The following is a 23,112-nucleotide window of genomic DNA, read 5'->3' as shown; positions in this document are numbered from 1 at the left end:
TAAAATTTCTGCTGTTGAGAAAAGCTAATATAAATCAATACATTTTTCCCAGTTTTTGATGTCACCTTTAATTATGCAAGCCACCATTTCAAATTATTTTGGACAATTAAAGTTATATTTCTTTTTATTCAGAAAAAAACAGCTTTGAGTGACTTTTATTTTTAGGTGGTATTTACCAACATAAATGGATTTTTCATTAGAAATATTTATATGTATTTAAAACATTGCTACACTTAAAGCACTTTACAATTAGTAATTAGTGTTTTGGGAATTGTGATTCTCTGTAAGAAAATTATACATACTAGACCTTTGAAAAAACAGGCACCAAGAAAATAAATACCCCAAATCACCCATCATTTGGGCAGCCAGAGATAACCACTTAATATCTTGCTTTATATCTTTCTAGTCTTTTTGAAGTACATAATCATATTTTACAATAATGGTACACACTATATATACTATTGTAACTATAAAAATCAACTGAGTAACGTGAAACACTAGCAAATAGAAAGATATACCATGTTCCTGGATGAGAATGTTAAAGGTAAAAAATGTTAATTGCCTGCAAATTAATTTATACGTTTAAAAAATTACTTTACAATGTGTGTTTAAAGTTCTTAGAAGAATATAAGAATAGCCAAAAATATTTTAGATTTATAATACAGGTTAGTATCTTTTAAAGCAAGCCTTCCTGTTTTTATTTTTCAAGTAATTGACAGTATGGAATTGGTACAGGACCTGAGCAATTAATGAAATAAAAGACAAGTAAAAGAATCATTCTATACATAAAAATTGAAACTATTAAAGATGGCATTTGAAATTTGTGAGGAAATGATTCAATAAATAGTAACAGAACAACAGGCTAGCTGACTGGATGGAAAAAAGCTTGGTACCAATTCACCATATGTCAAAATACTTTAGGTTCATTAAAGATTTAAATATAAAAAATACTGAAAGTATCAAAAATAAAATAAAGGTGAGTAGTTATATAATTTGGAGGCTGGAGAAAGCCTAAGCTGACACCAAAGGCAGAAACCATGAATTACAGTATCAGTAGGTTTGAATACAAACATTTAAAATATTTTCATATGCTAAGATGACAAAAGTCACCTGTCAAAATAAGAACAGAAAGGTTACATTGTTTCTACATTTTTTCTTCCAAGATAAAATTTAGATTTATATTGATAAAAAATGTAAACATAATAAATAACACCAAAAAAGCACTAGAAAAAGATACAGGTGAACAGTTTTAATCCAGAAACAGGGAAGGGTTTCTCTAAATACAACTCATAACTCAAATATCATAAAATAAAACATACATTTGAGGGGCTTCCCTGGTGGCGCAGTGGTTGAGAATCTGCCTGCCAATGCAGGGGACACGGGTTCGAGCCCTGGTCTGGGAAGATCCCACGTGCCGCGGAGCAACTGGGCCCGTGAGCCACAACTACTGAGCCTGCGCGTTCGGAGCCTGTGCTCCGCAACAGGAGAGGCTGCGATAGTGAGAGGCCCGCGCACCGCGATGAAGAGTGGCCCCGACTCGCCGCAACTAGAGAAAGCCCTTGCACAGAAACGAAGACCCAACACAGCCAAAAATAAATAAATAAATAAATTAAAACAACAACAACAACAACAGAAAACACATGCATTTGACTAAATAAAAATAAAAAGCTCCTTCAAGGTAAAAAGCTCCTAAACCAAGTCAAACACAAATGAAAAAACAGGAAAAAGTATGGCAACATATGACAAAGAACAAATATGCTTAATATATGTAAAGTTCCTGCAAATAAAAAAAGATCAAAATCCCAAAAGAAAAATGGGCAAAGGATGTAAAAAAGAAGTTCACAGAAGAAAATGTAAATGGCTTTTACACATACTAAAAGATGCTTAACTAGACTCATAAGAGAAAAGCAAATGAAAAGTCATTTGTAAAAATGTACAGATGGACAAAAATAAAAAAATTTTAATACTGAGTTGGTGAGTGTGTGAGGGAGAAGACTGTCATTCCCATACAATGTTGATGGAAGCATAAATCAAAGCAATCTCTATGTAGGGCAATCTGAAAATTCTACTTCTAAGAATTAATCCAAAAATGCTTGCACATATGCAAAATGCCTTATGCTCAAGGATGCATAATGCAACAATGTTAAAATAGCAAAAAATGGGAACAAACCAAGTGTCCATCAACACTGTAACTTGTTGAATAGAGTATACCCATATAGTGGATAATTATATAATTGTAAAAACAAAGTATCATTACATATATGGAAAGGAAACAATCTCCATTATACATTAAGTTAAAAAAAGACAAAGAATGATAAGCTGTCATTTGTATAAAATTAAAAAGAAGACACAATAGGTCCAGTTTGAGAAATGGCAAATAAGTATCTCTTATTGGGCTAATCCTTCTTCAGGTAACAACTGTAACTCTCAGATGAACTATAAAAAAAAACTCTGCCTGAAAACACTGGAAAGGTATGAAAAGTAGGCAGAATCTGGAGGGAAAGAGGGAATGACACTGGGTAACAGTCCTGTTTTTATGGATTTATTCTTAAAGAGAGGCCTTAATTGGTTGGAACCACTGGGGAAGGCTAAAAATTTGCCATACTGACACAAAGAACCAGAAGACAGAGTATAGGGCAAAGTCAGAAACTGGGAAGTGAGGCTGGGAATCCTGGAAACGGGAGAGCCTAAGAGAGAAAGCCCCCAAATCTGCTTTAAACTTGGTCCAAATTTCTAGCTGACCCTTGAACTACACCTTTGTAAGGTAGACTCCAAACAACCCAGATGACACTAAACGAACTGAATAAACATTTCAACTGCCTACTACCACAGGGGGAGTAACCTGGAGGCCAAGTCCACCCAAGTTAAAACCTACGCATGCAACTACCAGACAGCCCAGCAACTGCAAACCTGGGCATTTATTTCAAAATACCAAAGTTACAGAGATGGAAAACATATTAATGGTTACTAAGGTTATGGAAGTTAGGGGTAGGGAGGGATGTGTGACAAAGGGGTAGCATAAGGAATATCTTTGTAGTGATGGCATAATTATCTTGATTGCAGTGGTGGCTACAAAAATCTGCACACTTGATAATATACACAGAACTACATACACTCATTATACTAATACCAAATTTCTGCTTCTGATATTGTGCTTTAAGATGTAATCATGGAGGAAAACTACTTTTGCAACTTTCTGTGAATTTACAATTGTTTCAAAATAAAAATTAAAAAGTACACTAGCATTTCAACTATCTGGGGCTCAAAACTAGAATCATTAAGCAACTACTACCATGGTAAATCTAAAAATTGTTATATATGGATTCTGGGTATAACTGATATACAAGAGAAAGAAAAAACAAGGTCTGGGGAAAAGACAGAAATATATATATATGTAAAAGATCAGTAAGGAAGCATTTCTAAAAATTCACAGAAAACCATACATAAAAGCAGAAAAGTGGCAGGCTAGACATATGTCCTATAAATCAACCTATCTACCCTCTAAAGTTCCTAAAATATAAGGTGAGAGATGGATAAAGTTTGTTAATTCCCAAGTTTGGGGGCCAGATATTTTAAAGACAAATATTACTGACAGGGTCATGTATCAATATTTTCTAAAGAGTTGCTACTTTGAAGCTTACCATGGTATCAGAAAGATAAAAGTATCATTCCCCTTCCCTTAAACAAATCCAAAAAGTAGTACCACACTAGGAAGCAGCTAAATGATTTTGGGGATTATTTTTAAAAGAGCTAATATTGAAAATAGTCTACATCTTTAAATATTTAGTGTTAAGAACTCAGTGAATTCTGGCAAACGTCTCTTAAAATCTATCCTTGCAGAATTGAAAGCAAAAAGTCTTCTCTTCTGCTTTAAGTAGAATAGAGTACAAACTTTATTTTTTAATGCTTTAGAGCAAAGGTTGGCAAGCTATAGCCTGCAGGCTGCCTGTTTTTGTAAATAAAGTTTTATTTGAACACAGCAATTGACATTTGTTTACATATTGTCTATGGCTTCTTTCTCCTTACAATAACAGAGCTGAGTAGCTAGGACAGCAACCATATGGCCCACAAAGCCAGACAAGTATTTACTATCTAGTCTTAAAGAAAAGGTTTGCTGACCCCTGCTATGGAGTCAAGGGATTCTACTGTGTGACCCTGGACAAGATACTAAGTCTCAGTTTTTTCATCTGCAAAGGGAAATAGCAGTACACACTTCATGTGCAGTAAAGGGTTAACTCAGTAAATCTGGGTTGTCCATATGCCTATGTTAAAGGAATGGCCTGTGACCTGCTCCTAGAAGGTAACTTCTAAGCCCTTGGAATATGCTGCCTGATTGTGTGTCTTTGTTTACCTGGGTGTCTGGGATCACAACAGATAGTGTAAGCTAACAGTGTAATTTATGGTAGAGGCCTTGGGCCACTCCAGAAAGTCTTTGTGATTTATGACGGGGTCCTTGAGCCATGTGGTATCAGCTTGACCTCTGGAGGGACTGGAGACTGAGTGACTGAGGTCAGCCACGCAGGTGGTCAACCATGCCTATGTGACTGACCCCAATAAAAACCCTGACCAAGCTTCAGGCAAGTCCCTGGCTGGCAATATTCTGTTTCTGTCATACATCACTCCTGGGAGAAGCAAGCAGTGTTCACGTGCCTCTATTGGGAGAGAAAAACTGGAAGCTTGTACTCAGTTTCTCCTGTGCTCTGCCCTATGTGACTCTTTCTTTTGCTGACTTTAATCTGTATTCTTTCACTGAAATAAACTGTAACCTTGAGTTACAATAACAGCTTTGCTGACCTCTGTGAGTCCTTCTAGCAAATCACTGAACCTGAGGGTGGTTTTGGGAACTCCTGAACAGCACCTCCTTATATCATAGGGATAAGATATAACCAGTGCTAAGTCTCTAGCACTGGCTGGCTGGCATTTAATAAAGGCTCAATACATACTGGCTGTTATCATCAAACCATTAAGCAAGTACTTTGTGATATTTTTATTCATGCTATAGGACACTTCTAACACTTAAAGACTATTTTTTTTTTGATGTGGACCATTTTTTAAAGTCTTTATTGAATTTGTTACAATATTGCTTCTGTTTTATGTTTTGATTTTTTGGTCCCGAGGCATGTGGGATCTTAGCTCCCCAACCAGGGATCGAACCTGCACCCCTTGCATTGGAAGGCGAAGTCCTAACTACTGGACCTCCAGGGAAGTCCCTAAAGACTATTTTCAAATGAGGTTCACATTCAATATTCATTCAACAACCATTTGGGACTTCCCTGGCAATCCAGTGGTTAAGATTCTGCACTTCCATTGCAGGGCACACAGGTTTGATCCCTGGTCGGGGAACTAATATCCTGCATGCCGTGCGGGGCGGCCAAAAAAACCCAATCATTTGTGTTATTACTCTGTATCAGCCACTGCTCTAGGTGCTAAAGATTCATTTGTGAGCAAAATGGACAAAAATCTTTGCCTTCATGGAGTTTCATTCTAGCAGGAAGAGACAGAGGTAAACATAAATAAGTAAATGTAAAGTATGTTATATCATGATAAGTACAAGAAAGGGGGATATGAAATGTTGACAGAACGGAGAATACTGGAATTTTAGGTTGGATGGCTAGAGGAGGTCTCTCTGAGAACACGAAATTCGAGTAAAGATGTGAAGGAAATAAGAAAGTAAGCTATATCTTTTTTTTTTTTTTTTTTTTTTTAGGAGATAAAATGGCAAGGGCAAAGGCCGTGAAGTGGGAGAAAGCCTGGTTTGTTCCAAGAACAGCAAGGAGACTAATGTGGTCAGAGTAAAATGGATAAGGAGAGTAGTCAAAGAGATCAGAGAGGTAACAACGTAGGGGAGGGGTAGGGGGAACAGATAAAGGGCCATGTAGGTCACAGTAAGGAATATGAATATTAAAAGCCACTGGAGAGTTTGAAGTAGAAGAATAACATGATCTAGTTTATGCTATGTTGAGAATAAACTACAAGAGGACAATATCAGAAGCTGGAGAAATGTTAGGAGACCACTGCAGTAATGCAGGCAGGAGATGATATTAGGCGGGGCCTGGACCTGGGCCTGTGTGGTATGTGTGGGAGTGATGAAAAGTGAATAATTTCCAGACATCATCTGAAGCTAAGGCCAGCAGGATTTCCTTGCAGTCTGGATATGGAGTGAGAGAAAAAGAAAGTAAGGAAATCCAAGGTTTTTGAGCCTAAATAACTTATAAAGGATGGAGTTGCCTTTAATAGAAAAGGGGAAAATTACAGGAACAGCTGGTTTGTGGTAGGCTAGGGGACATCTAACAGGAGGTCAGTTTTGAACACGTTAAGTTTGAGAAGTGTAACTGGACATCCAAGTGGAAAAATCAAGTAGGCAACTAGAGAGAAAGGTCTGCAGCTCAGAGACGAAGTTCAAGCTGGAGATATCAATTTGAGAGTCTTAGCACACAGATGGCATTCAATGCAATGAGGTTGGATGAGACCATCTAAGGAGCAAATCTAGATAGGAAAAAAGAACAGACTCCTGGTGTAGGCACTGGGTCGCTCCAACATGTAGAGGTCAGGGAGATCAGGAGAGACCAGCGAAACCAACTGGGAAGTTGCAGACAGACAGGACACTAGGCATGCATGTTTAACCTGAAAGCCATGTGAAAAAAATGTTTCAAGGAAAGCGTGATCAACTGTTAAATACTGGTGCTAGGTTAAGTAAGAGTAAGACTGAACTATGTCTATTAGATTCAGCAACGAGCAGGTCACTGGAGAGTTTAAGACAGGTAGTTTTGGTGGAGGTGAAGGTGAGTATCTTTGGAACTGGAGGAGAGAAACTGGGGATAGAGGGTCTAGACAAGTCTTTGGAGAAATAGGACAAGAGGTGAAAAGGAAAATGGGACCATGAAAGTGTATTTTTGGTTTTGTTTGAAGATGGGAGAAAAGCATGCTTATGTTGAAGAGAATGATCCAGTAATGAAAGCAGAATTACTGGAGTGTATTTTAAGAGAGGGAAGAGATGGATTCTAGCACACAGGTGAAGGGAATAGTCTTGGCCTGTTCACCCAGTGTAACAGAAGTGAAGCTGAAGTTTTGGGAACAGGTGCAGGTAGGTGGCCTAATGTATTGGTAGGAACTTAGGAAGTTCTTTTCCAATTATTTCAATTTTCTTGGTAAAGTAGGAAACAAGGTTGTTAGCTATGAGGACAAATGAGGAGGAATAAGGAGAAAGAAGAAAACATGAAATAGTTGTCTAGGAGTCAATTAAATTATTCAAAAGGTTAAGACAATCATACACATTATCTGGCAGATAATTGATACCCCAAATTTTCTCCATATCATACACCAGTGGTATGTTCCAACATCAAGTTAGGTTTAGCTCCGATTCCTATGCCTTCTTCATCTGTGGTCGAATGACTGATGCTTGCATTCATAGCACTCAGGCACTATGATATTCTAAAACTTCAAAGAAGATCAAATGATATTCAGTACTTTGTACTTAGTGAGGCAGGAAGATATGTAACAATTTAGAAAGATTTACATAGGTTTGAGAAGAACTTTAGGATTCTAAAAAGCTAAATATATAATTAAACAGCACACCCCATTTTCCCAGACAAGTGAAACTCTGTTAATACTGTGCTTACGGCAAGCATCAAGCAGTATGTCCCATGGCCAGAATGACGTGACTCTTTACTCAACAAAAAGGCCATTCCCTTGTCACCTGACAGCACTGCTAAGATGGACTTCTGTATTTACCACTATCTGGACCAAGAAATACGAAAATGCAAAAGATTCCCTAGTACCTTTTCATCCAAGTCTGAACTTTTTGTGTGTTCACTGACGTCTCCCAGTTTTTCATTTGAAGAAGTCTCATTAGTAACTTCACCTAAGGAAATGTTCGCACCTTTGGAATCATGTTTTATCTCACTTGCTGAAAAGAAATAATATTCAACTGTAGAAACTTTAAATGACAAAATAACCAAGTCATTTAAAGATTGTTCTAAAAATGAGTTAGAATTCAGAGACTCTTTTAAAGTCCAATGTGACAAATATGAAGCAGCATTTTCAGCAAATTATACATTTATTCCTCCCTCTCTATCAAAATAACTCCATTACATGGTATAAAAAGAATTGGCAGTAAGACAAAATTGAGACATAAAGATAAATTTAAGAATCTTTCTTGATCATGTCCAGCTATTTTTCAATATATTTTTAAAACCTGAAAGTTTTTGAAATTAACTTTCAAATTATTTCCTGTAAAGATTCAGTTATTTAAACTTAGGATTAGCTATTATTAAAAAAATATTAAAAAGGACTCAGATTTAAAATGTGGTAAAGCTTAAATATATATTTCAATTTTAAAAATGAGACTACAAAAATTGCTAAGGTCAATTATCTTTTGTAGATAAAGCCTAACAAAGTTATTTATTAAATAATCAACTGGAAAATTTCTCAAAATCTGATCTGCCAACCAGGCAAAACTGAGGAAAACTCACAAACTGTAAAACACGGTTGACAGACTCTAAAATGAAAAGCTTCCTATTTTAATGAATTCATTCTGACTATGCCTAAATAGAGATATAAAAATACTTCAATATTACACATTCTGAAAATGTCAAATTTTACCTGCTGACAAGGAAGCACAGATCTCTGACTTCATCGATTCAGGATCCAGTACAGGGAGTTGTCTATTATAAAGCAAACAGAGCTTACACATTATAACATATTCTAGCAGAACTATCCACTCCTCTAAACATTACACAATACTAGCTTTAGCAGCTGGTGAACATCAGCTCAAGTCCTCCAAGGCCAGAGTACTATTCTGGGATAGCACACCCAAGCAGATTCTGCATTTGGTTCTTTAATCACATTCGCCACAATTGTTAGGGAGTGCTGCCACTCAAACTTTGTTAGAGAGAACTGATGACATTATACCAAGCATTTAAAACATTTTAAAAGTATTACACCAATGCAAGATAATGTTTACCTCCTACTCTTAAGCATGTGTATGTATGTCTTACCGCCAATGTAAAAGGAAGTGTGTGAGAGCAGTTTGAGGCTCTTTTTGTAGTCTCTGAAGACAACCTAAGGTCTAAAGGTAACAGCTATGGAGATCAGAGTTAAACCAACCTGGGCTCAAATATTGTTCTGCCACTTACTATGTCAACCGTGGCAAAATTATTTAAATTCTTTGAGTCTAACCGTATCTGTAAAATGAGAATACCACCTACCCACAAGGTTATTGTGAGGATTAAATACGATAAAATGTTCTTAAAGCCAATGGCATAGGCTCAACAAATGAAAACTATAGCTATAGGAGCCATTCAGAAACAAATGGCCAAATACTATTCTATTTTTAAAAACTTGGACAAAAGTATATAAAAGTACACAGAATAAAATATAATAGGACTTCCCTGGTGGCACAGTGGTTAACAATCCACCTGCCTGGACAAGAATAAAGATGCAGACATAGAGAATGGACTTGAGGACACGGGGAGGGGGAAGGGTAAGCTGGGACGAAGTGAGAGAGTGGCACTGACATATATACACTACCAAATGTAAAATAGCTAGCTAGTGGGAAGCAGCTGCATAGCAGAGGGATGTCAGCTCGGTGCTTTGTGACCACCTATAGGGGTGGGGTAGGGAGGGTGGGAGGGGAGGCGCAAGGGGGAGGGGATATGGGGATATATGTATACATATAGCTGATTCACTTTGTTATACCACAGAAACTAACACAACATTGTAAAGCAATTATACTCCAATAAAGATGTTAAAAAAAAAAGTAAATGCATTTATATAACTTTAAGTTTATAGACACTTGTATGAAAACCAATGGCTTTTTAAATGATATGATGTTATACTTTGTGAGAGGGATTTTCCTTTCAAGTTTCAATGCTACCTCAATTATTCAGAACCTCAATTCTGCTTTTTTAAAAAATTTTCTCTGAAAATAGTATCGTCTTTGATTTTCTGCTTTGAACTATCTTATCATTAAAAGAAAAATTGTGTATATAACAAAAAAAAAAAAAAAAAGGAATCCGCCTGCCAATGCAGGGGACATGGGTTTGAGCCCTGGTCCGGGAAGATCCCACATGCCGCGGAGCAACTGAGCCCGTGCACCACAACTACTGAGCCTGCGCTCTAGAGCCCGCGAGCCACAACTACTGAGCCCACGTGCCACAACTACTGAAGCCCGCGCGCCTAGAGGCCGTGCTCCACAACAAGAGAAGCCACCGCAATGAGAAGCCCGCACACCACAACGAAGAGTAGCCCCCGCTCGCCGCAACTAGAGAAAAGCCCTCACGCAGCAATGAAGACCCAACGCAGCCAAAAATAAATATAAAATAAATAAATTTTAAAAACGAATGGGAAAATAAAATTACAAACAAGACACAAATATATACAAATCTCCTCCCCCAATTCATACCTCTGAACTCATGTCTACTAGAATATCTCCATTTCAGTATTTCAAAGGTCTCTCCAACTCAACATGTCTAAATTATTTATTTATTTATTTATTTATTTATGGCTGTGTTGGGTCCTTGTTTCTGTGCGAGGGCTTTCTCCAGTTGCGGCAAGTGGGGGCCACTCTTCATCGCACAGTGTGTGGGCCTCTCACTATCGCGGCCTCTCTTGTCGCGGAGCACAGGCTCCAGACGCGCAGGCTCAGCAATTGTGGTTCACAGGCCCAGTCGCTCCGTGGCATGTGGGATCTTCCCAGACCAGGGCTCGAACCCATGTCCCCTGCACTGGCAGGCAGACTCTCAACCATTGCGCCACCAGGGAAGCCCCAACATGTCTAAATTTGACCTCATGACCAGCATCCCTCCCCAATCCTGCCTGTTTTCATCAGAGAATTGTAATGCCCTTCTTTGAAACAAGAGAAACCAGGTATCATCCTTAACTCCTACCTCTGACCTCGCCCCCATTTGATTAATCAATCTTCACTTCCTAAACCTGTCTCAAATCCACTCCCACTTCTGGTTGAAGTCACCACGTCCTTTGGTCTAATTATGACAATAGCTCCTTGCCAATTTATTCTCCACACCAGAGCTATCATGATTTTTAAAATGTAAATCTGATCAAATTCTCTACTTGAAGTAAAGTCCTTCAGTGAATCCCTATATGCTCTTAGGATAAAGTTCAAACTCACCATGAATTCTAGTTCATCTAGGATGATCTGTGTATGACTCTTACCCTGGCATATTAATTATTAATACCTCCCCCCGCCCATTTCCCTCTCAAAATTTTTGCAATTCAGAAGATCAATTCTATGGTCATCCTATTTACAAAGCCCTGCACGACTGAGCTTTCTGCATACTCTGCAGCTTCATTTCTTGCCACCTGAACACTAAGCCATGGGATGTTATTTCTGTCTCTCAGTTGTAACATGCTCTTCCCTGCAGGCCTACCTATAGACTACTCCTTCCCTCTCAATTTTCTACTCACTTTTTTTCACCTATTGCCTAGTTCCTATTCATTCTTTAGTGTTCAACTTAAATGTTCTAGGGCGAGGAAGCCTTCAACACCTTGCACTTTTCCTACCATATTTTATTGTATTTGCTTAATCATTTGCAGCCCTTGATAGACTAAAAGCTCTGTGAGAACAAGGTCCATGTGCATCTAGTTGCTCACCATATAGTCAGCACCTAACATCCTCCTGGCCAGACACTAGGGAGACGCAAATGAAGATGCCTCTCTCCTGTCTACAAACTCCCAGAATAGGAGATAGGAGGAGGTGCACATGCAAGCAGACATAATACACTGAGATCTGTGCCAAGAGAACTACTGGAACAAATCCCTAGAATAATATCTCAGATGTGATTTAGAGGACAAATGAGTGAAAAGAAAGGAACTTCTGGATAAAGAAACACTTGCAAAAGGATTCAGATAATGACATATTGTGGAAACAGTGAGCTGCCTGCTCTGCTTATCTTTTATTAGCCTCTCCCCACACTTTCCTCCCCACCGACCCCATAGCTGCCAAAGAGAGAATGGATGCAGATCCACCAAAGAGCCATAAAAAGCCATGCCAAGCAATTTAGACTCCATCCTCAGGTGGCTGAAAGCCACCGGAGCGCTGTAAGCAGTCACTGGCAGATCAATTTCTACTTCAAAATATTACTGTGGAGGAGGATATACTAAGAGAGTTCAGGAAGATTAACCAGGAGCTAATTGCAATAACTTAGAAGAAATATGAATAAGATAGTAGCAGTGAGAATTGAGAGAAAGGAAAAACCATCAGAGATATTCAAGGTAATAGCATGAATAGGATTAACTGACTCAATAAATAGAGGAGAATTGAGGGCTGTTTCTAATTATAGTGAAAGTTACATTCACAAATAGGTACAGCCCAGACACACAGAAGGTTATTCCTTAAAAAAAAAAAAAAAAACCCAAACCCAAAAAAGTAAATAAGTATAGCAAGTGTACTGCTTTAATTTCAAAGTATTACAATAGTATTTTTAATACTGCTGGTATAGTTCATAAGAGTGAGAAACTTTTTACTATTAATAAGTAACTTACAAGGAAGGTAAAATTGCACATGCCACTCTTGTTAGAAGTAATTTAGTTTTGTTTTGAATTTGCAAGACACAAAGAGATACGAAAAACTTAAATTCATCTAGATTAGGAAAAATAAAATTGTAACCCCCCATAAATACATTACAGCTTTGCATTAGTGGAGTAGAAAGGGGGAAAAATGAAGGGTAGAAGGAGGAAAGGAGAGAAACAGACTTGGGTGAGGCTACAGAATACAGGGAAGCAAAAGAGAAGATCTGAGCAAAAAGGAGAGGAGAATAAGAGAGGCTTCTGAAGAACTACATAGATTACATCAGGTTTATCCTCTAACAGAGCATTTTTCAAGGGGGTGATGAAATTTAATGGGTTCCAACCAGGATTTTTAAATAAAACAGAATAAAATACAAAATACGATACTAGACCACATGTAGTAAGGGAAATACTATTTTTATAAATCTATTGTCTTACATATTCAGAGGTAGGTACCAGACTGTAATGTAAAATGTATCTTTAGTACGGGTAACTGACAAACAGGTTTGAAGATGACAGCCCTAGAATAATTATTACCAGAAAAAGCTTGAAAACTAAGAGAATGTTATTGCCCAAGAAAAATTCAGAATGTTATTGCTCAAGAAAAATTCAGAAAAAATTCCCAAGAAAAATTCAGAATGTCCAAGAAAAATTCAGAATGTTATTGCTTCCTTTTGAGGTGCTGACTAGCTGAATGCAGTCAATGTTCACTTATTTACACATTCACATATTGTTTGTGGAAAGGACTACCATAAACTTACTGGGGCAATTATTCTGCACATAACAGTAGCCAAAACCAGAAATATTACAGTATCCAATTCACTGGGCCAGAGGTTCCCAAGCCTGATGCCAGGATGTGAGGTGCTCGGTCTCCTGATATTACAAACAATAACTCCATCAAGTACAGTACCATTTATTTCAGCAAAAACAAACAATGGTTTATGTGGTCCAAAAGAGAAAAAAGTAAAAATCAGAACGATACTTCTTCATACTGCACCACCTGCTACTTTAAAGAGAAGGATGAGGGCTTCCCTGGTGGCGCAGTGGTTGAGAATCCACCTGCTAATGCATGGGACACAGGTTCAAGCCCTGGTCCAGGAAGATCCCACATGCCGTGGAGCAACTAAGCCCGTGCACCACAACTACTGAAGCCCGTGTGCTTAGAGCCCGTGCTCCGCAACAAGAGAAGCCACCACAAATGAGAAGCCTGCGCAGCGCAACGAAGAGTAGCCCCTGCTTGCCGCAACTAGAGAAAGCCCGTGTGCAGCAACGAAGACCCAATGCAGCCATAAATAAATAAATGAATTAATTAATAAAAAAAAATAAAGAGGAGGACGAGATGAGAGAGGAAAGGGGTCAAAAAGTAAATAATGTTCTGTGGCAGTCTACAGAATAATGGATTTGAAGCCATGTAAAGAACCAAAGTGCCACTCTTCCAGCATGCTGTTCTGGGGAGGGGAGATCGACTTTGAAGCAGGTTGCCCTGTGTCCAGATCTCAGCTCTGATACTTACTAGCTGTGTGTCCTTTGGAAAGTTAGTGACTTTGACTCAATTTTAAAGATAGGGTCAGTTTCAATCTCAGAATTGTTCTACTTAATGAAATGGCATAAGTAATGTATCCAGCACAGGGTAGACACTAAATGTCAGTTCTTACAATTAAGTGTACAATTGTGCATTATAGTTAGAGTGCCTCAGATATTCAGTGGAAAGGGAGAATGGAGGAAGATGAGCTTCTTGAAAGACAGGCCAAGGAGTCTAAATATATGAGGGAAAGAAAGAGAATGACCTTCACTTTTGCTGGAAACCATTTTTTGGTTTTGTTTTTGGTCATTTGGTATTGTAAACCTGGTGACAGAGGCCAATCTCTTGGGGAACAAACTGATTCCCCAAGATTCTGAGAAAGTAAGTGGGGTGGATTTCTTGAGACAATATAGTTTACCCAGGATAGATCCATGCTAGGCATGGTCTAATGGGACTCAAATGCCTGAGCAAAAGTAATAGGCTTTTATTTTCTGTACAGTGGTGCTAGGTATTTCCCCCCCCAGAAGTTTATTATTTACCGGCTCTAGAATGTACAATGGCTTTTCACGGATTGAAGTCCAAGTTGCAAAGGTGGTATAAATGATCCAAACTGATCACCAGCACCAATTCTATACCAAGTTCAAATTTTGATGCCTAATTTTCCAACCTTCTTAGTCTGGTATCACCCTACTTACCAAGTCTTATTTTTACTATTCTTAAACATCTATCTGCTTTAGAAAAAAAGGATTCACTGTCTCCATTTACATATATTCCAATGCTTGAGAAACAGCCTACAACATAGTAGGAATTGAAACCTTAATTCTCTCCCCTCCCTCAATGTATGAGTGACTGGGTTTACAAAGGCAAATGAGACATGGACATTTCCCACCCTCAAGGAGTCCAACAGTTTATGTGAGCCATGGAATACAAGGTATGGTACACAAAAGTTAAATATCTGTCTCACACACACACAAAGAGAAAATGATGTTCCCATGGAAAAGTGTCTGAGATATCTACTCTAAACCAAGAACTTATTATAGAGGATAACACCAGAAACAAAAAGGAAAGAAAGAAAGAAAAATAGAGAATATACACAAGAGTATATATTCTTGTGCAACTGTATTTACATCAGCGGGTACCAAGATGAAAATTAGCCTGTATTCAGTAACAAAAAATATGTTCTCCTCTCAAGACTTCACTGAACTCATTAAATGTTGCATCTACAAAGAAAATAAAACAAGACTAATAACTGTGTTTACAATAAAATGGGCAAATAAAACATATTTTATCAAAATTATTAAGGTCTACTAGATTAGTGTATGTTTTGTTGGCTAAAGTTAAATTTTCTGATTCCTGTTGTGTAATCAGGCCTGTTCAAGGCTCTTAGGTGGCTGACTCAATCTGTTGAGTTCCTACCTACGTGAAGATTAAAAAAAGTAATCATGTTATTTGGTTTTTTGCTATTAAGTTGTATGAATTCCTTATGTATTTTGGATATTAATCCTTCATCAGATATATGATTTGCAAATACTTTCTCCCATTCCATAGGCTGCCTTTTCATTTTGTCTAGACAAATAGTGTACGATCTCACTTATATGTGGAATCTAAAAGAAAGAACTCATAGGAACAGAGATGAATGTGTCAGTTAACCTTATTAAGGTAATCATTTTGCAACAAATACATATATCAAATCATCAAATTGTACACTCTAAACTTACATAAGTTATATATCAAATATGTCTCAAATATGTCAAATATGTCTCAATAAATTTGGAAATAAAGAGAAAAAAGAAAAGTAAAAAAAAAAGAAGTCCAATAGTATTAGCAGGTGAGAGATGTAAATTATATCATCATGAAATCAGTGCCATAAGTGAGGTAGCAAAAGGTGCTGTGGGAAAAGAGAACGGCTCCTACTTCTGTCTGAAGAAGTCATAATCTGCCCTGCACAACCATATTCATAGCTACCTTTACCTTTTGCCCACATTTTCTTCATTATTTTTCTACCTCTCCAAACTTTCTTCCTTCTTCCCCCTTGTTAATCTAAATCAATCCAACCGTTAAGGATCAGTACAAATTTTGGCTTTTCCAAGAGGCCCTTTCAACCCTCTTTTCTAAACTACTAGTGTTCTTGTACCTCAGTTTACATATTTTTGTTTCAAACACATTAGTCCCCACTTCCCCAGCGATATAGTAATTCCCGTGAATATCTGGCAGATTCTTAAAATCTCAGTGATCCACTGTATAATATCACTCGACTGATATTTTAGCATATGTGATTGAACATAATCCTATATTCTAGTACAGATTAACTGTAGAGCACTGACTATTACAGACATTCTCAGATCTCTAACTATACTTACAGGCTAATTCAAAAGTTTTACCTATTTCACCCATTATATATGTCTAAGCTCATCAGTTCAAGTCTTAGGGAATTAGTTCTAATATGCTTCTAATGCTTTGGATTTTAATATGGACTTCCCCCACAGTGGAGATTGACAATGAACAAGTATTCTAACATAACTTAAATACCTTACAAATTAACTCATGTTTGTCTACCTGTTTTACCAATAAGAGGTAGTCCAGAGCTTCTGACAATTTCTGGGCATAGCCCTCCCATCTTCAATTTCTATTTCTGTAAAACAGAAACTCATTCTAACAGGTTTCAACCTCTCAGTGTCGTAGAGTGAGGAAACAGTAATGTACTAATTAGCAACTGATTGGTAAAAGGGAGAGAGCTGACATTAGAAATTATATTTTAAGCTTCATCTAGTTCCAGAACCATTAACAATTTTCTGTATAACTATTAGCAGCCCCTCTGGTGATCATGCGTCCATTTTTCCCTGTTAAGGTTTATCCTAGCACTGTGGATGACTGTAAAACTGGTATTTCCAGTGCAGAAAAATGAAAATATTAAAATAACTACTGAGGAAATTTTAAAGTTTATTTAAAAACCAAAACTTCAGAAGCAGAGATGAAAGAAAAAGAAGAGCTAAAACAAGTATAATTGGTGCTCCTGCCATAAAAGGAAATGAAGTTACAATAACAGAAAAATTTTCTGAAGTAAATTTGATACTTGGTTTGTCTTTTATACCAGGAAAGCAAATGCTGCTGTCTGAAGTTAGAACACAATTTTTAAAAGTCATGATAACAAAACTCAAACTTTTAAATAATCTTTCTTATTAACTTGGGAGGGACTTTTAAGAACTAATTTCTTGTTGTAAAGAAGTATATTGATTCAGCAGTTCCTTTAGTTTCACTTCAGTCCCTCCTTCCCCAAGTTAAACGTAAGTAAAATTAAATGTTTTTTACTAAAAAGTGGCATGATCCAACTTTTCTGAAATTATATCCACATATATGCCTAGATAGGCATACAAATTTTGAGTAATTAGTTTGTTATTTTGGGTGGTGAGATTCCCTCCCTCTTACACTTTTAATATAATGAACACGTATCATTTTTATAAAATCAGCCATTATCCTAAGAAAGAAAAAAAAAGTATAAAAAACAAACTTTATGCCCAGTTTACAACATTTCTACCTTCAACTGCAGTTCATTGTCAACATCTTGTTAGCTAACAGAGATGTTTGCCTTTGAATGTAGGTTTTGCTCTAATTTCTCTTTGTAATCCTCAAAGGAAGCATGGTATAACAAGAGTTAAAACCACCTTTAATTAACTACCTTTTATTGAGCTCTTACTATTCACTCAGTATTACACCAAAACCTTTCCCATCCCTTCATTGATTAATCCTCACGACCTTGAGAGGCAAGTACCTTCCCTTTTTACAGATAAGGTAAAATATCAATAATTTGCCTACAAGGTGACAGAGCTATTAGGGAAAGGAAAAGATTCAAAAACCTAGGTCAGACTATAAAGGTTAAGTTCTTGACCACTCATTTTAAACTAAGATAGTTCAAATCCAGATTCTGTTACTAGCAGTGTGAATTTGGACAACTGACAACTTGTCATCTTCATTTTTTCCACCTCAAGATGGGCAGATTACCATCCTCATTATGGACGATTTTAAAAAATAACAGATAAAGCTCTTGGTCCTTCCTTTGGGATACAGAAAGTACTCTATTTGGTGATAAGTTACAAGTTCTTGTCACACTAGGAACATCAGGAAGAATGTAATATCACAAAAGTAACTAAAATTTATGAATACCAGATAAATTTAAGTCATGTACTATTGAATCTTAGTGGAAAGTGTTCATGTTTCGAGTCTGTTCACAGAACATTCCAATATTCAAGTACTGTAACATACAAATATAAATTAGAGCTTAAAGAATTATAAAAATTTAGTAAAATATGACATAATAGTAAATAAAATTTAGGCCAATCAGATAGGTCAAGTTCCCGAATAAGAAGGTTATTACTTGGCTCCATTTAAAGTTGATTCAGGCAAACTCACTCTATTTGGGGGCTAAGTCATCACTTAAAACCACCACCTTAGATGGATCTAGAGACTGTCATACAGAGTGAAGTCAGAAAGAGAAAAACAAATATCGTATATTAACACATATATGTGGAACCTAGAAAAATGGTACAGATGAACCGGTTTGCAGGGCAGAAACAGAGACACAGATGTAGAGCAAATGTATGGACACCAAGGGGGGAAAGTGGTGGTGGTGGGGTGGTGGTGGTGTGATGAATTGAGCGATTGGGATTGACATATATACACTAACATGTATAAAATGGATAACTAATAAGAACCTGCTGTATAAATAAATAAATAAAATTCTAAAATTCAAAAAAAAATAAATAAGAACTCTACTATTTGTGGCAAAAAAAAAAAAAGAATCACCTTTACTTGCTTTTAACCAAGATGCCTATTCTATCCTTGCTGATAATAAAGCAACATTTACTCAAAAAAAAAAAAAAATTAAAAAAAATAAAACCATCACCTTAAAAGTAAAACCATGAAAAAAATTTTGTGCTTTTCCCCTCTGAATATTAGTTTCACTTTTGATCGACTTTCAAGTTCTAATTCAAATAAACTTTTCCAAGGCTTCTCTGGTCACTGAAAAATGGATTTTTTATCTAACAAGGAAGCCAGTGAAAATGGGTTAAAATACATAGCACTGTTCTTAATACATAACTTGACTGAAATAAAAGCATATCTGTATATTTACAATTATTAAAAAACATATGAAAATAAATTTGACTTTTGAAAGAAGCAATCTCAGTAATTTTAAAAGCCACTTTATAAACCACCATTTAAAATTCTGAACAGCTAATCTGCTCCATTATAATTTCAAATATATATAATTGTTTTATTTTGATTCTAAGTTTCAGCATTAATGACATTTCCAGGTCTCAGCAATTATACACTATATTACATTTAATAAATAACTGGGTTAAAAAAATAATGGAGCGTCAATGATCACTGAATAAATCGGTGACACCTAAGAGCAGAAAGTGCTTTTGAAACCTGCAACAATAATCTGTACCAAAAGGCATACTTGAACATGCATACCTCAAGTCATCACTTGGTTCTTTTTTTTCTGGAAGTTCCATGTGCTTGGAGTCTGTTGACTGGTGCTCTTCGGCAACACTGGGCTCCTGGCTTATCATGGGAACCTCGGAAGTAAAAGACAGCTCCCCTTCATTGGAGACTCCAAAGAGGTCTGGGTCATCTTGAATTACATCAATTAAGAGGACATCATCTTCATATGCTTTAAGAATATCTGGAAACCCCACTTCAATTTCTGAAAAGTTCTTAGTCATTTTTCTACCACTAACTTCAGAGGAAACTGCTTTGAATGTTTCTTGTTCACTAGAGCAGAAGGCAGGAATTTTCTTTATACACCCAGGATCACAAGAAATAGTATTATTTTCAACTGTGAAAGAAACAGCTTCCTTATTAGAAACAATATTGCCTGGTTCAGAGATGTGGTTAGATGGTTTATTACCATTACCTTGCTTTAAAAAGCCTGGAGAAATAATACAGGAATTCTTACTGCAGTATGAGTCAGAACCAGCTTGCACTGGAATTACACTGTTTTGTATGCTCAAAGATTGAGGTCCTGAAGTTACTGTGGTGACATTTTCTTTAGTCCTATTCTGCCTTACCTCTGCTCCAGATAAACTGTCAAGAAGTTCTAGGGGACTATATACTTCTCTCTCTGATGACTTGGCATTTATTTCTTTTCTTTTTTCTGTTTTGTTCTTAAGTAAGGGAATTTTAAAATTAGTCAGCCGTCCTGTGTTCAACATCTTAACGAAGTCTGGAACAACCAGTGTTTGCTTAGCAATGCATGCTTTTCGATGAATAGTTTTGCCTGTAGAGCTATTTGCTTCCTGGCCATCCTGGGAAGCCACTGTCAAATTCAGTTTTGTTAAATTCCCTCTATCTTTTTTTTTACTTCCTGTTAAGTTTTGAGTCACATTAGTTAATGGAGTATCTTCAGTAGTATTAGAAACTACCTCTGACGCACTTCTGCTTAGTTTCTCTGACTTCATTTTTTTATTATCATTGATGATAGGTTCCTTTATAACCATTAAAGTAGGTTCCACTGTAGAGACTGAAGATAAACAATTTAAATTAGAATCCAATTTCTCTCTACTTGAAGAGTCACTGCTTGTTTCTGTTACAGAACTTTGTAGCATCAATTTGGAGTCAGTTAAGTGAGTTTGATTTGCTTGGTGTTTAAGAAAATCATCTTGCCTAAAACTTTCCTGAGACCCAGGAAGAAAGTTATTTGACTGTGGCAAGGAAGTCTTTTTCCAACACTGGGCAGATATTCTAGCACATGAATAACAAGGCCAAGTTCTTTTGCCAGTCATTGGTATTGTTCTGTGACAGCTAAATTTAGATTCTTCAGCTTCATTCTTCGAGTCTTCCCTCGAAGCTCTCTTTTCAATAGGATGGCAATCGCTAGGTGACTTCACTATTGAGTTTTTCATCCACTTAAAATACTCCTCTGGATCCATGCTCTTACATCCTAAAGGCTCTGAAGCATTCTTTTTTTCTTCTTTTGAAAGTGGCTCAAGAGTTTTCTGAAACATAGGATTTACATGGTGTTCATGACTTGTTTTTTTCCCTGTTTCTGGAAGACTTAATAAATGATCCACTGGTGACAGCGTGTTATTGTTTACTTTTCTCAAAACTTTTAAAGGACTTTTTTTAGCCACTAAAGTCTCTGTTTCTTTACCTTCAGCACCTGTTTTGTTTTCTTGTAACACCAGTTCAGATTTGTTATACACATTAGAGAATTTCATCTTAATAACCATTTCATCTCCTTTTTCAGACACCTTCATCCTTTTTCTGGGTTTTCTCCCAACACTGCTCTCCTCTAATGAATGTTTATTTTTTTCACTTTGAAGGCAGGAAAGCAAGCCCTTATTTTTACTTTGGTATGAATCATTTTCTTCAAGTAATAACTGATTTACTCCCATTAAGTTTTCTTCAGTTTGTAAAAGTTGAGGAATATTATTTCTGTCACTCTTATCTGCAAGACTCCTAGGGCTTTCTTTCTTTAACTCTGAGGAATTTTCTGGTACATGCATACATCCACCATCAGGTTTATATGCAAGGTTATTTTCATCATTACAACCCTTGGAATGGGGGAAACAACTGCAATCATGTAATTTTAAAATGGAATTATTTTCTACTCCAGGTGACAAGCTGTTACAAGAATATTTTGGAGTATTCTTGTACAGTTCATCTTGGAATTCAACCTTACTATTTTGTGTAGCCTTATTTTCAGTTATTTTGAGAGATGGGCGTTCTAAGCTTTTAAATTTTTTAATTCGAATTCTTCTTTTAATACCTTTTACCAAACCTTCCTTACCCAAAGACTGCAAGAAAGCCATACTTTGAAATTCACTGCATTCCACTGTTTGGAAAGATTCCGAACTGGTTAATGATTCCTTTCTTACCAGGTCAATCCCTGGCTGTGGATGATCACTTGAGGCTTCAGTAACTTTTCTTTTTTCCTTGGCTGATCAAAACAACAAAACATACCAGAAAAGATTTTATATTGAGGAGGAAAAAGCAATACCACTTTAAAATAAAAAAAAATTGTGAAGCCATCCATTTTTATTTCCCTGAATAGCTGTATGGAAATATACGTTTGTTTTTAAATCAAAGACCTAATTTCTATTAAGGTCCTGTATAAACCTGTATAAATTCTAAGGCAGCTGAATAACCTCTAGCATCATCATTTCATACAAGCCAAAGTGAATCACTAGTAGGAATTCCTTTTACAGAACTTCTGAGCAAGGGATCCTAACAGGACAAACACGTTTTAAGCGAATTCCTGTTTTTTTCTCTCCGGGTCAACCGTGTGCATCAGTAAAGCCCACGTAGATTCAAGTGAAACGCTAGTGGTAAAACACGGGTGGAGGAGAAGGGGTGCAAAGGCTGGAAAGGGAGTGACCTCTGCGTGCTTCCTTACTGTGTCTTCCCGATTGCAAGGGGAGCTCCGCCTCCTTCGCTGCTTCTAAGCCCAGCCGGTCCGAAGGGTCTGAACAGCCCACCTGGCCCCCCGGCCCCTCCACTCGCCGCCTCGCTGAGGCCTTCCCAGCCCCGAACGCCTCACCCGACTTGTCATTTTCCACCTCTTCTCTGCCAGACGCTCGGGCCACCATCCTCCTCTTTTGCCTGCTCTCCTTGCGCCCCCGGGCCTCAGGGCCACAGCCTCCCGCCTTGCCTGGTCCAGGCCGCCTGCCTCTCTTGCTCGGGCCTCGCGCATCGCCTTCACGCCCCGGGGCCGTCGCGGGCCCCGAGGTCCGCGACCGCAGCATCCGCCCCGGGCCGCCCGTCTGCCCACCGAGGCCCGCCACGCCCGCTCGCAGGAGCCCACCGGCCTCGCAAAAGCTGCTCCGGCCGCCAGGCACCCGCGGCCCTCAGCCCCGCCCCGCCCCTACCCGCCGCGCCCAGCCGCCAAGACCCGGCGACCGGAAGCGGAAGTGGGGTCCGCGATGCCTGGCTGGGGCAAGCGCGGCAAGGCCCAACGGGCGGGAGGACCTCGAGCCTTTGCAGCCAGCCTCTCCGCGGTTCGTTACGGGGCTTGGGGGTGGAGCCTTCCAGGAGGCCGGACTCTCCCCCCCACCGCCCCCCCCGGC

General features: G+C 37.9%; 1 protein-coding gene across 2 annotated transcripts in view; it reads right to left on the bottom strand.

Moving 5' to 3' along the window:
* Positions 1-22,792, bottom strand: part of TOPAZ1 (testis and ovary specific TOPAZ 1) — a 67,717-nt gene extending 44,925 nt beyond the window's left edge. Inside the window, exons 1-4 of one of the 2 annotated variants that reach the window (XM_068557900.1) lie at positions 22,443-22,792; positions 19,520-21,986; positions 8,602-8,663; positions 7,779-7,906 (exon numbers count right to left, since the gene is read on the bottom strand). In XM_068557900.1, the coding sequence (XP_068414001.1) occupies positions 7,779-7,906; positions 8,602-8,663; positions 19,520-21,986; positions 22,443-22,791 (3,006 nt within the window). In that variant the 5' untranslated portion in view covers position 22,792. The remainder of the gene's footprint in view (positions 1-7,778; positions 7,907-8,601; positions 8,664-19,519; positions 21,987-22,442) is intronic. The other variant, XM_068557901.1, reaches the window with a different exon arrangement.
* Between the last annotated feature and the right edge of the window lie 320 nt (positions 22,793-23,112).

The sequence above is a fragment of the Eschrichtius robustus genome, chromosome 12 (assembly GCF_028021215.1).
Source record: "Eschrichtius robustus isolate mEscRob2 chromosome 12, mEscRob2.pri, whole genome shotgun sequence".
Classification (NCBI taxonomy): domain Eukaryota; kingdom Metazoa; phylum Chordata; class Mammalia; order Artiodactyla; family Eschrichtiidae; genus Eschrichtius; species Eschrichtius robustus.
Note: the sequence above shows the minus strand (reverse complement) of the source record. Positions and strands in the feature narration are given on the sequence as shown.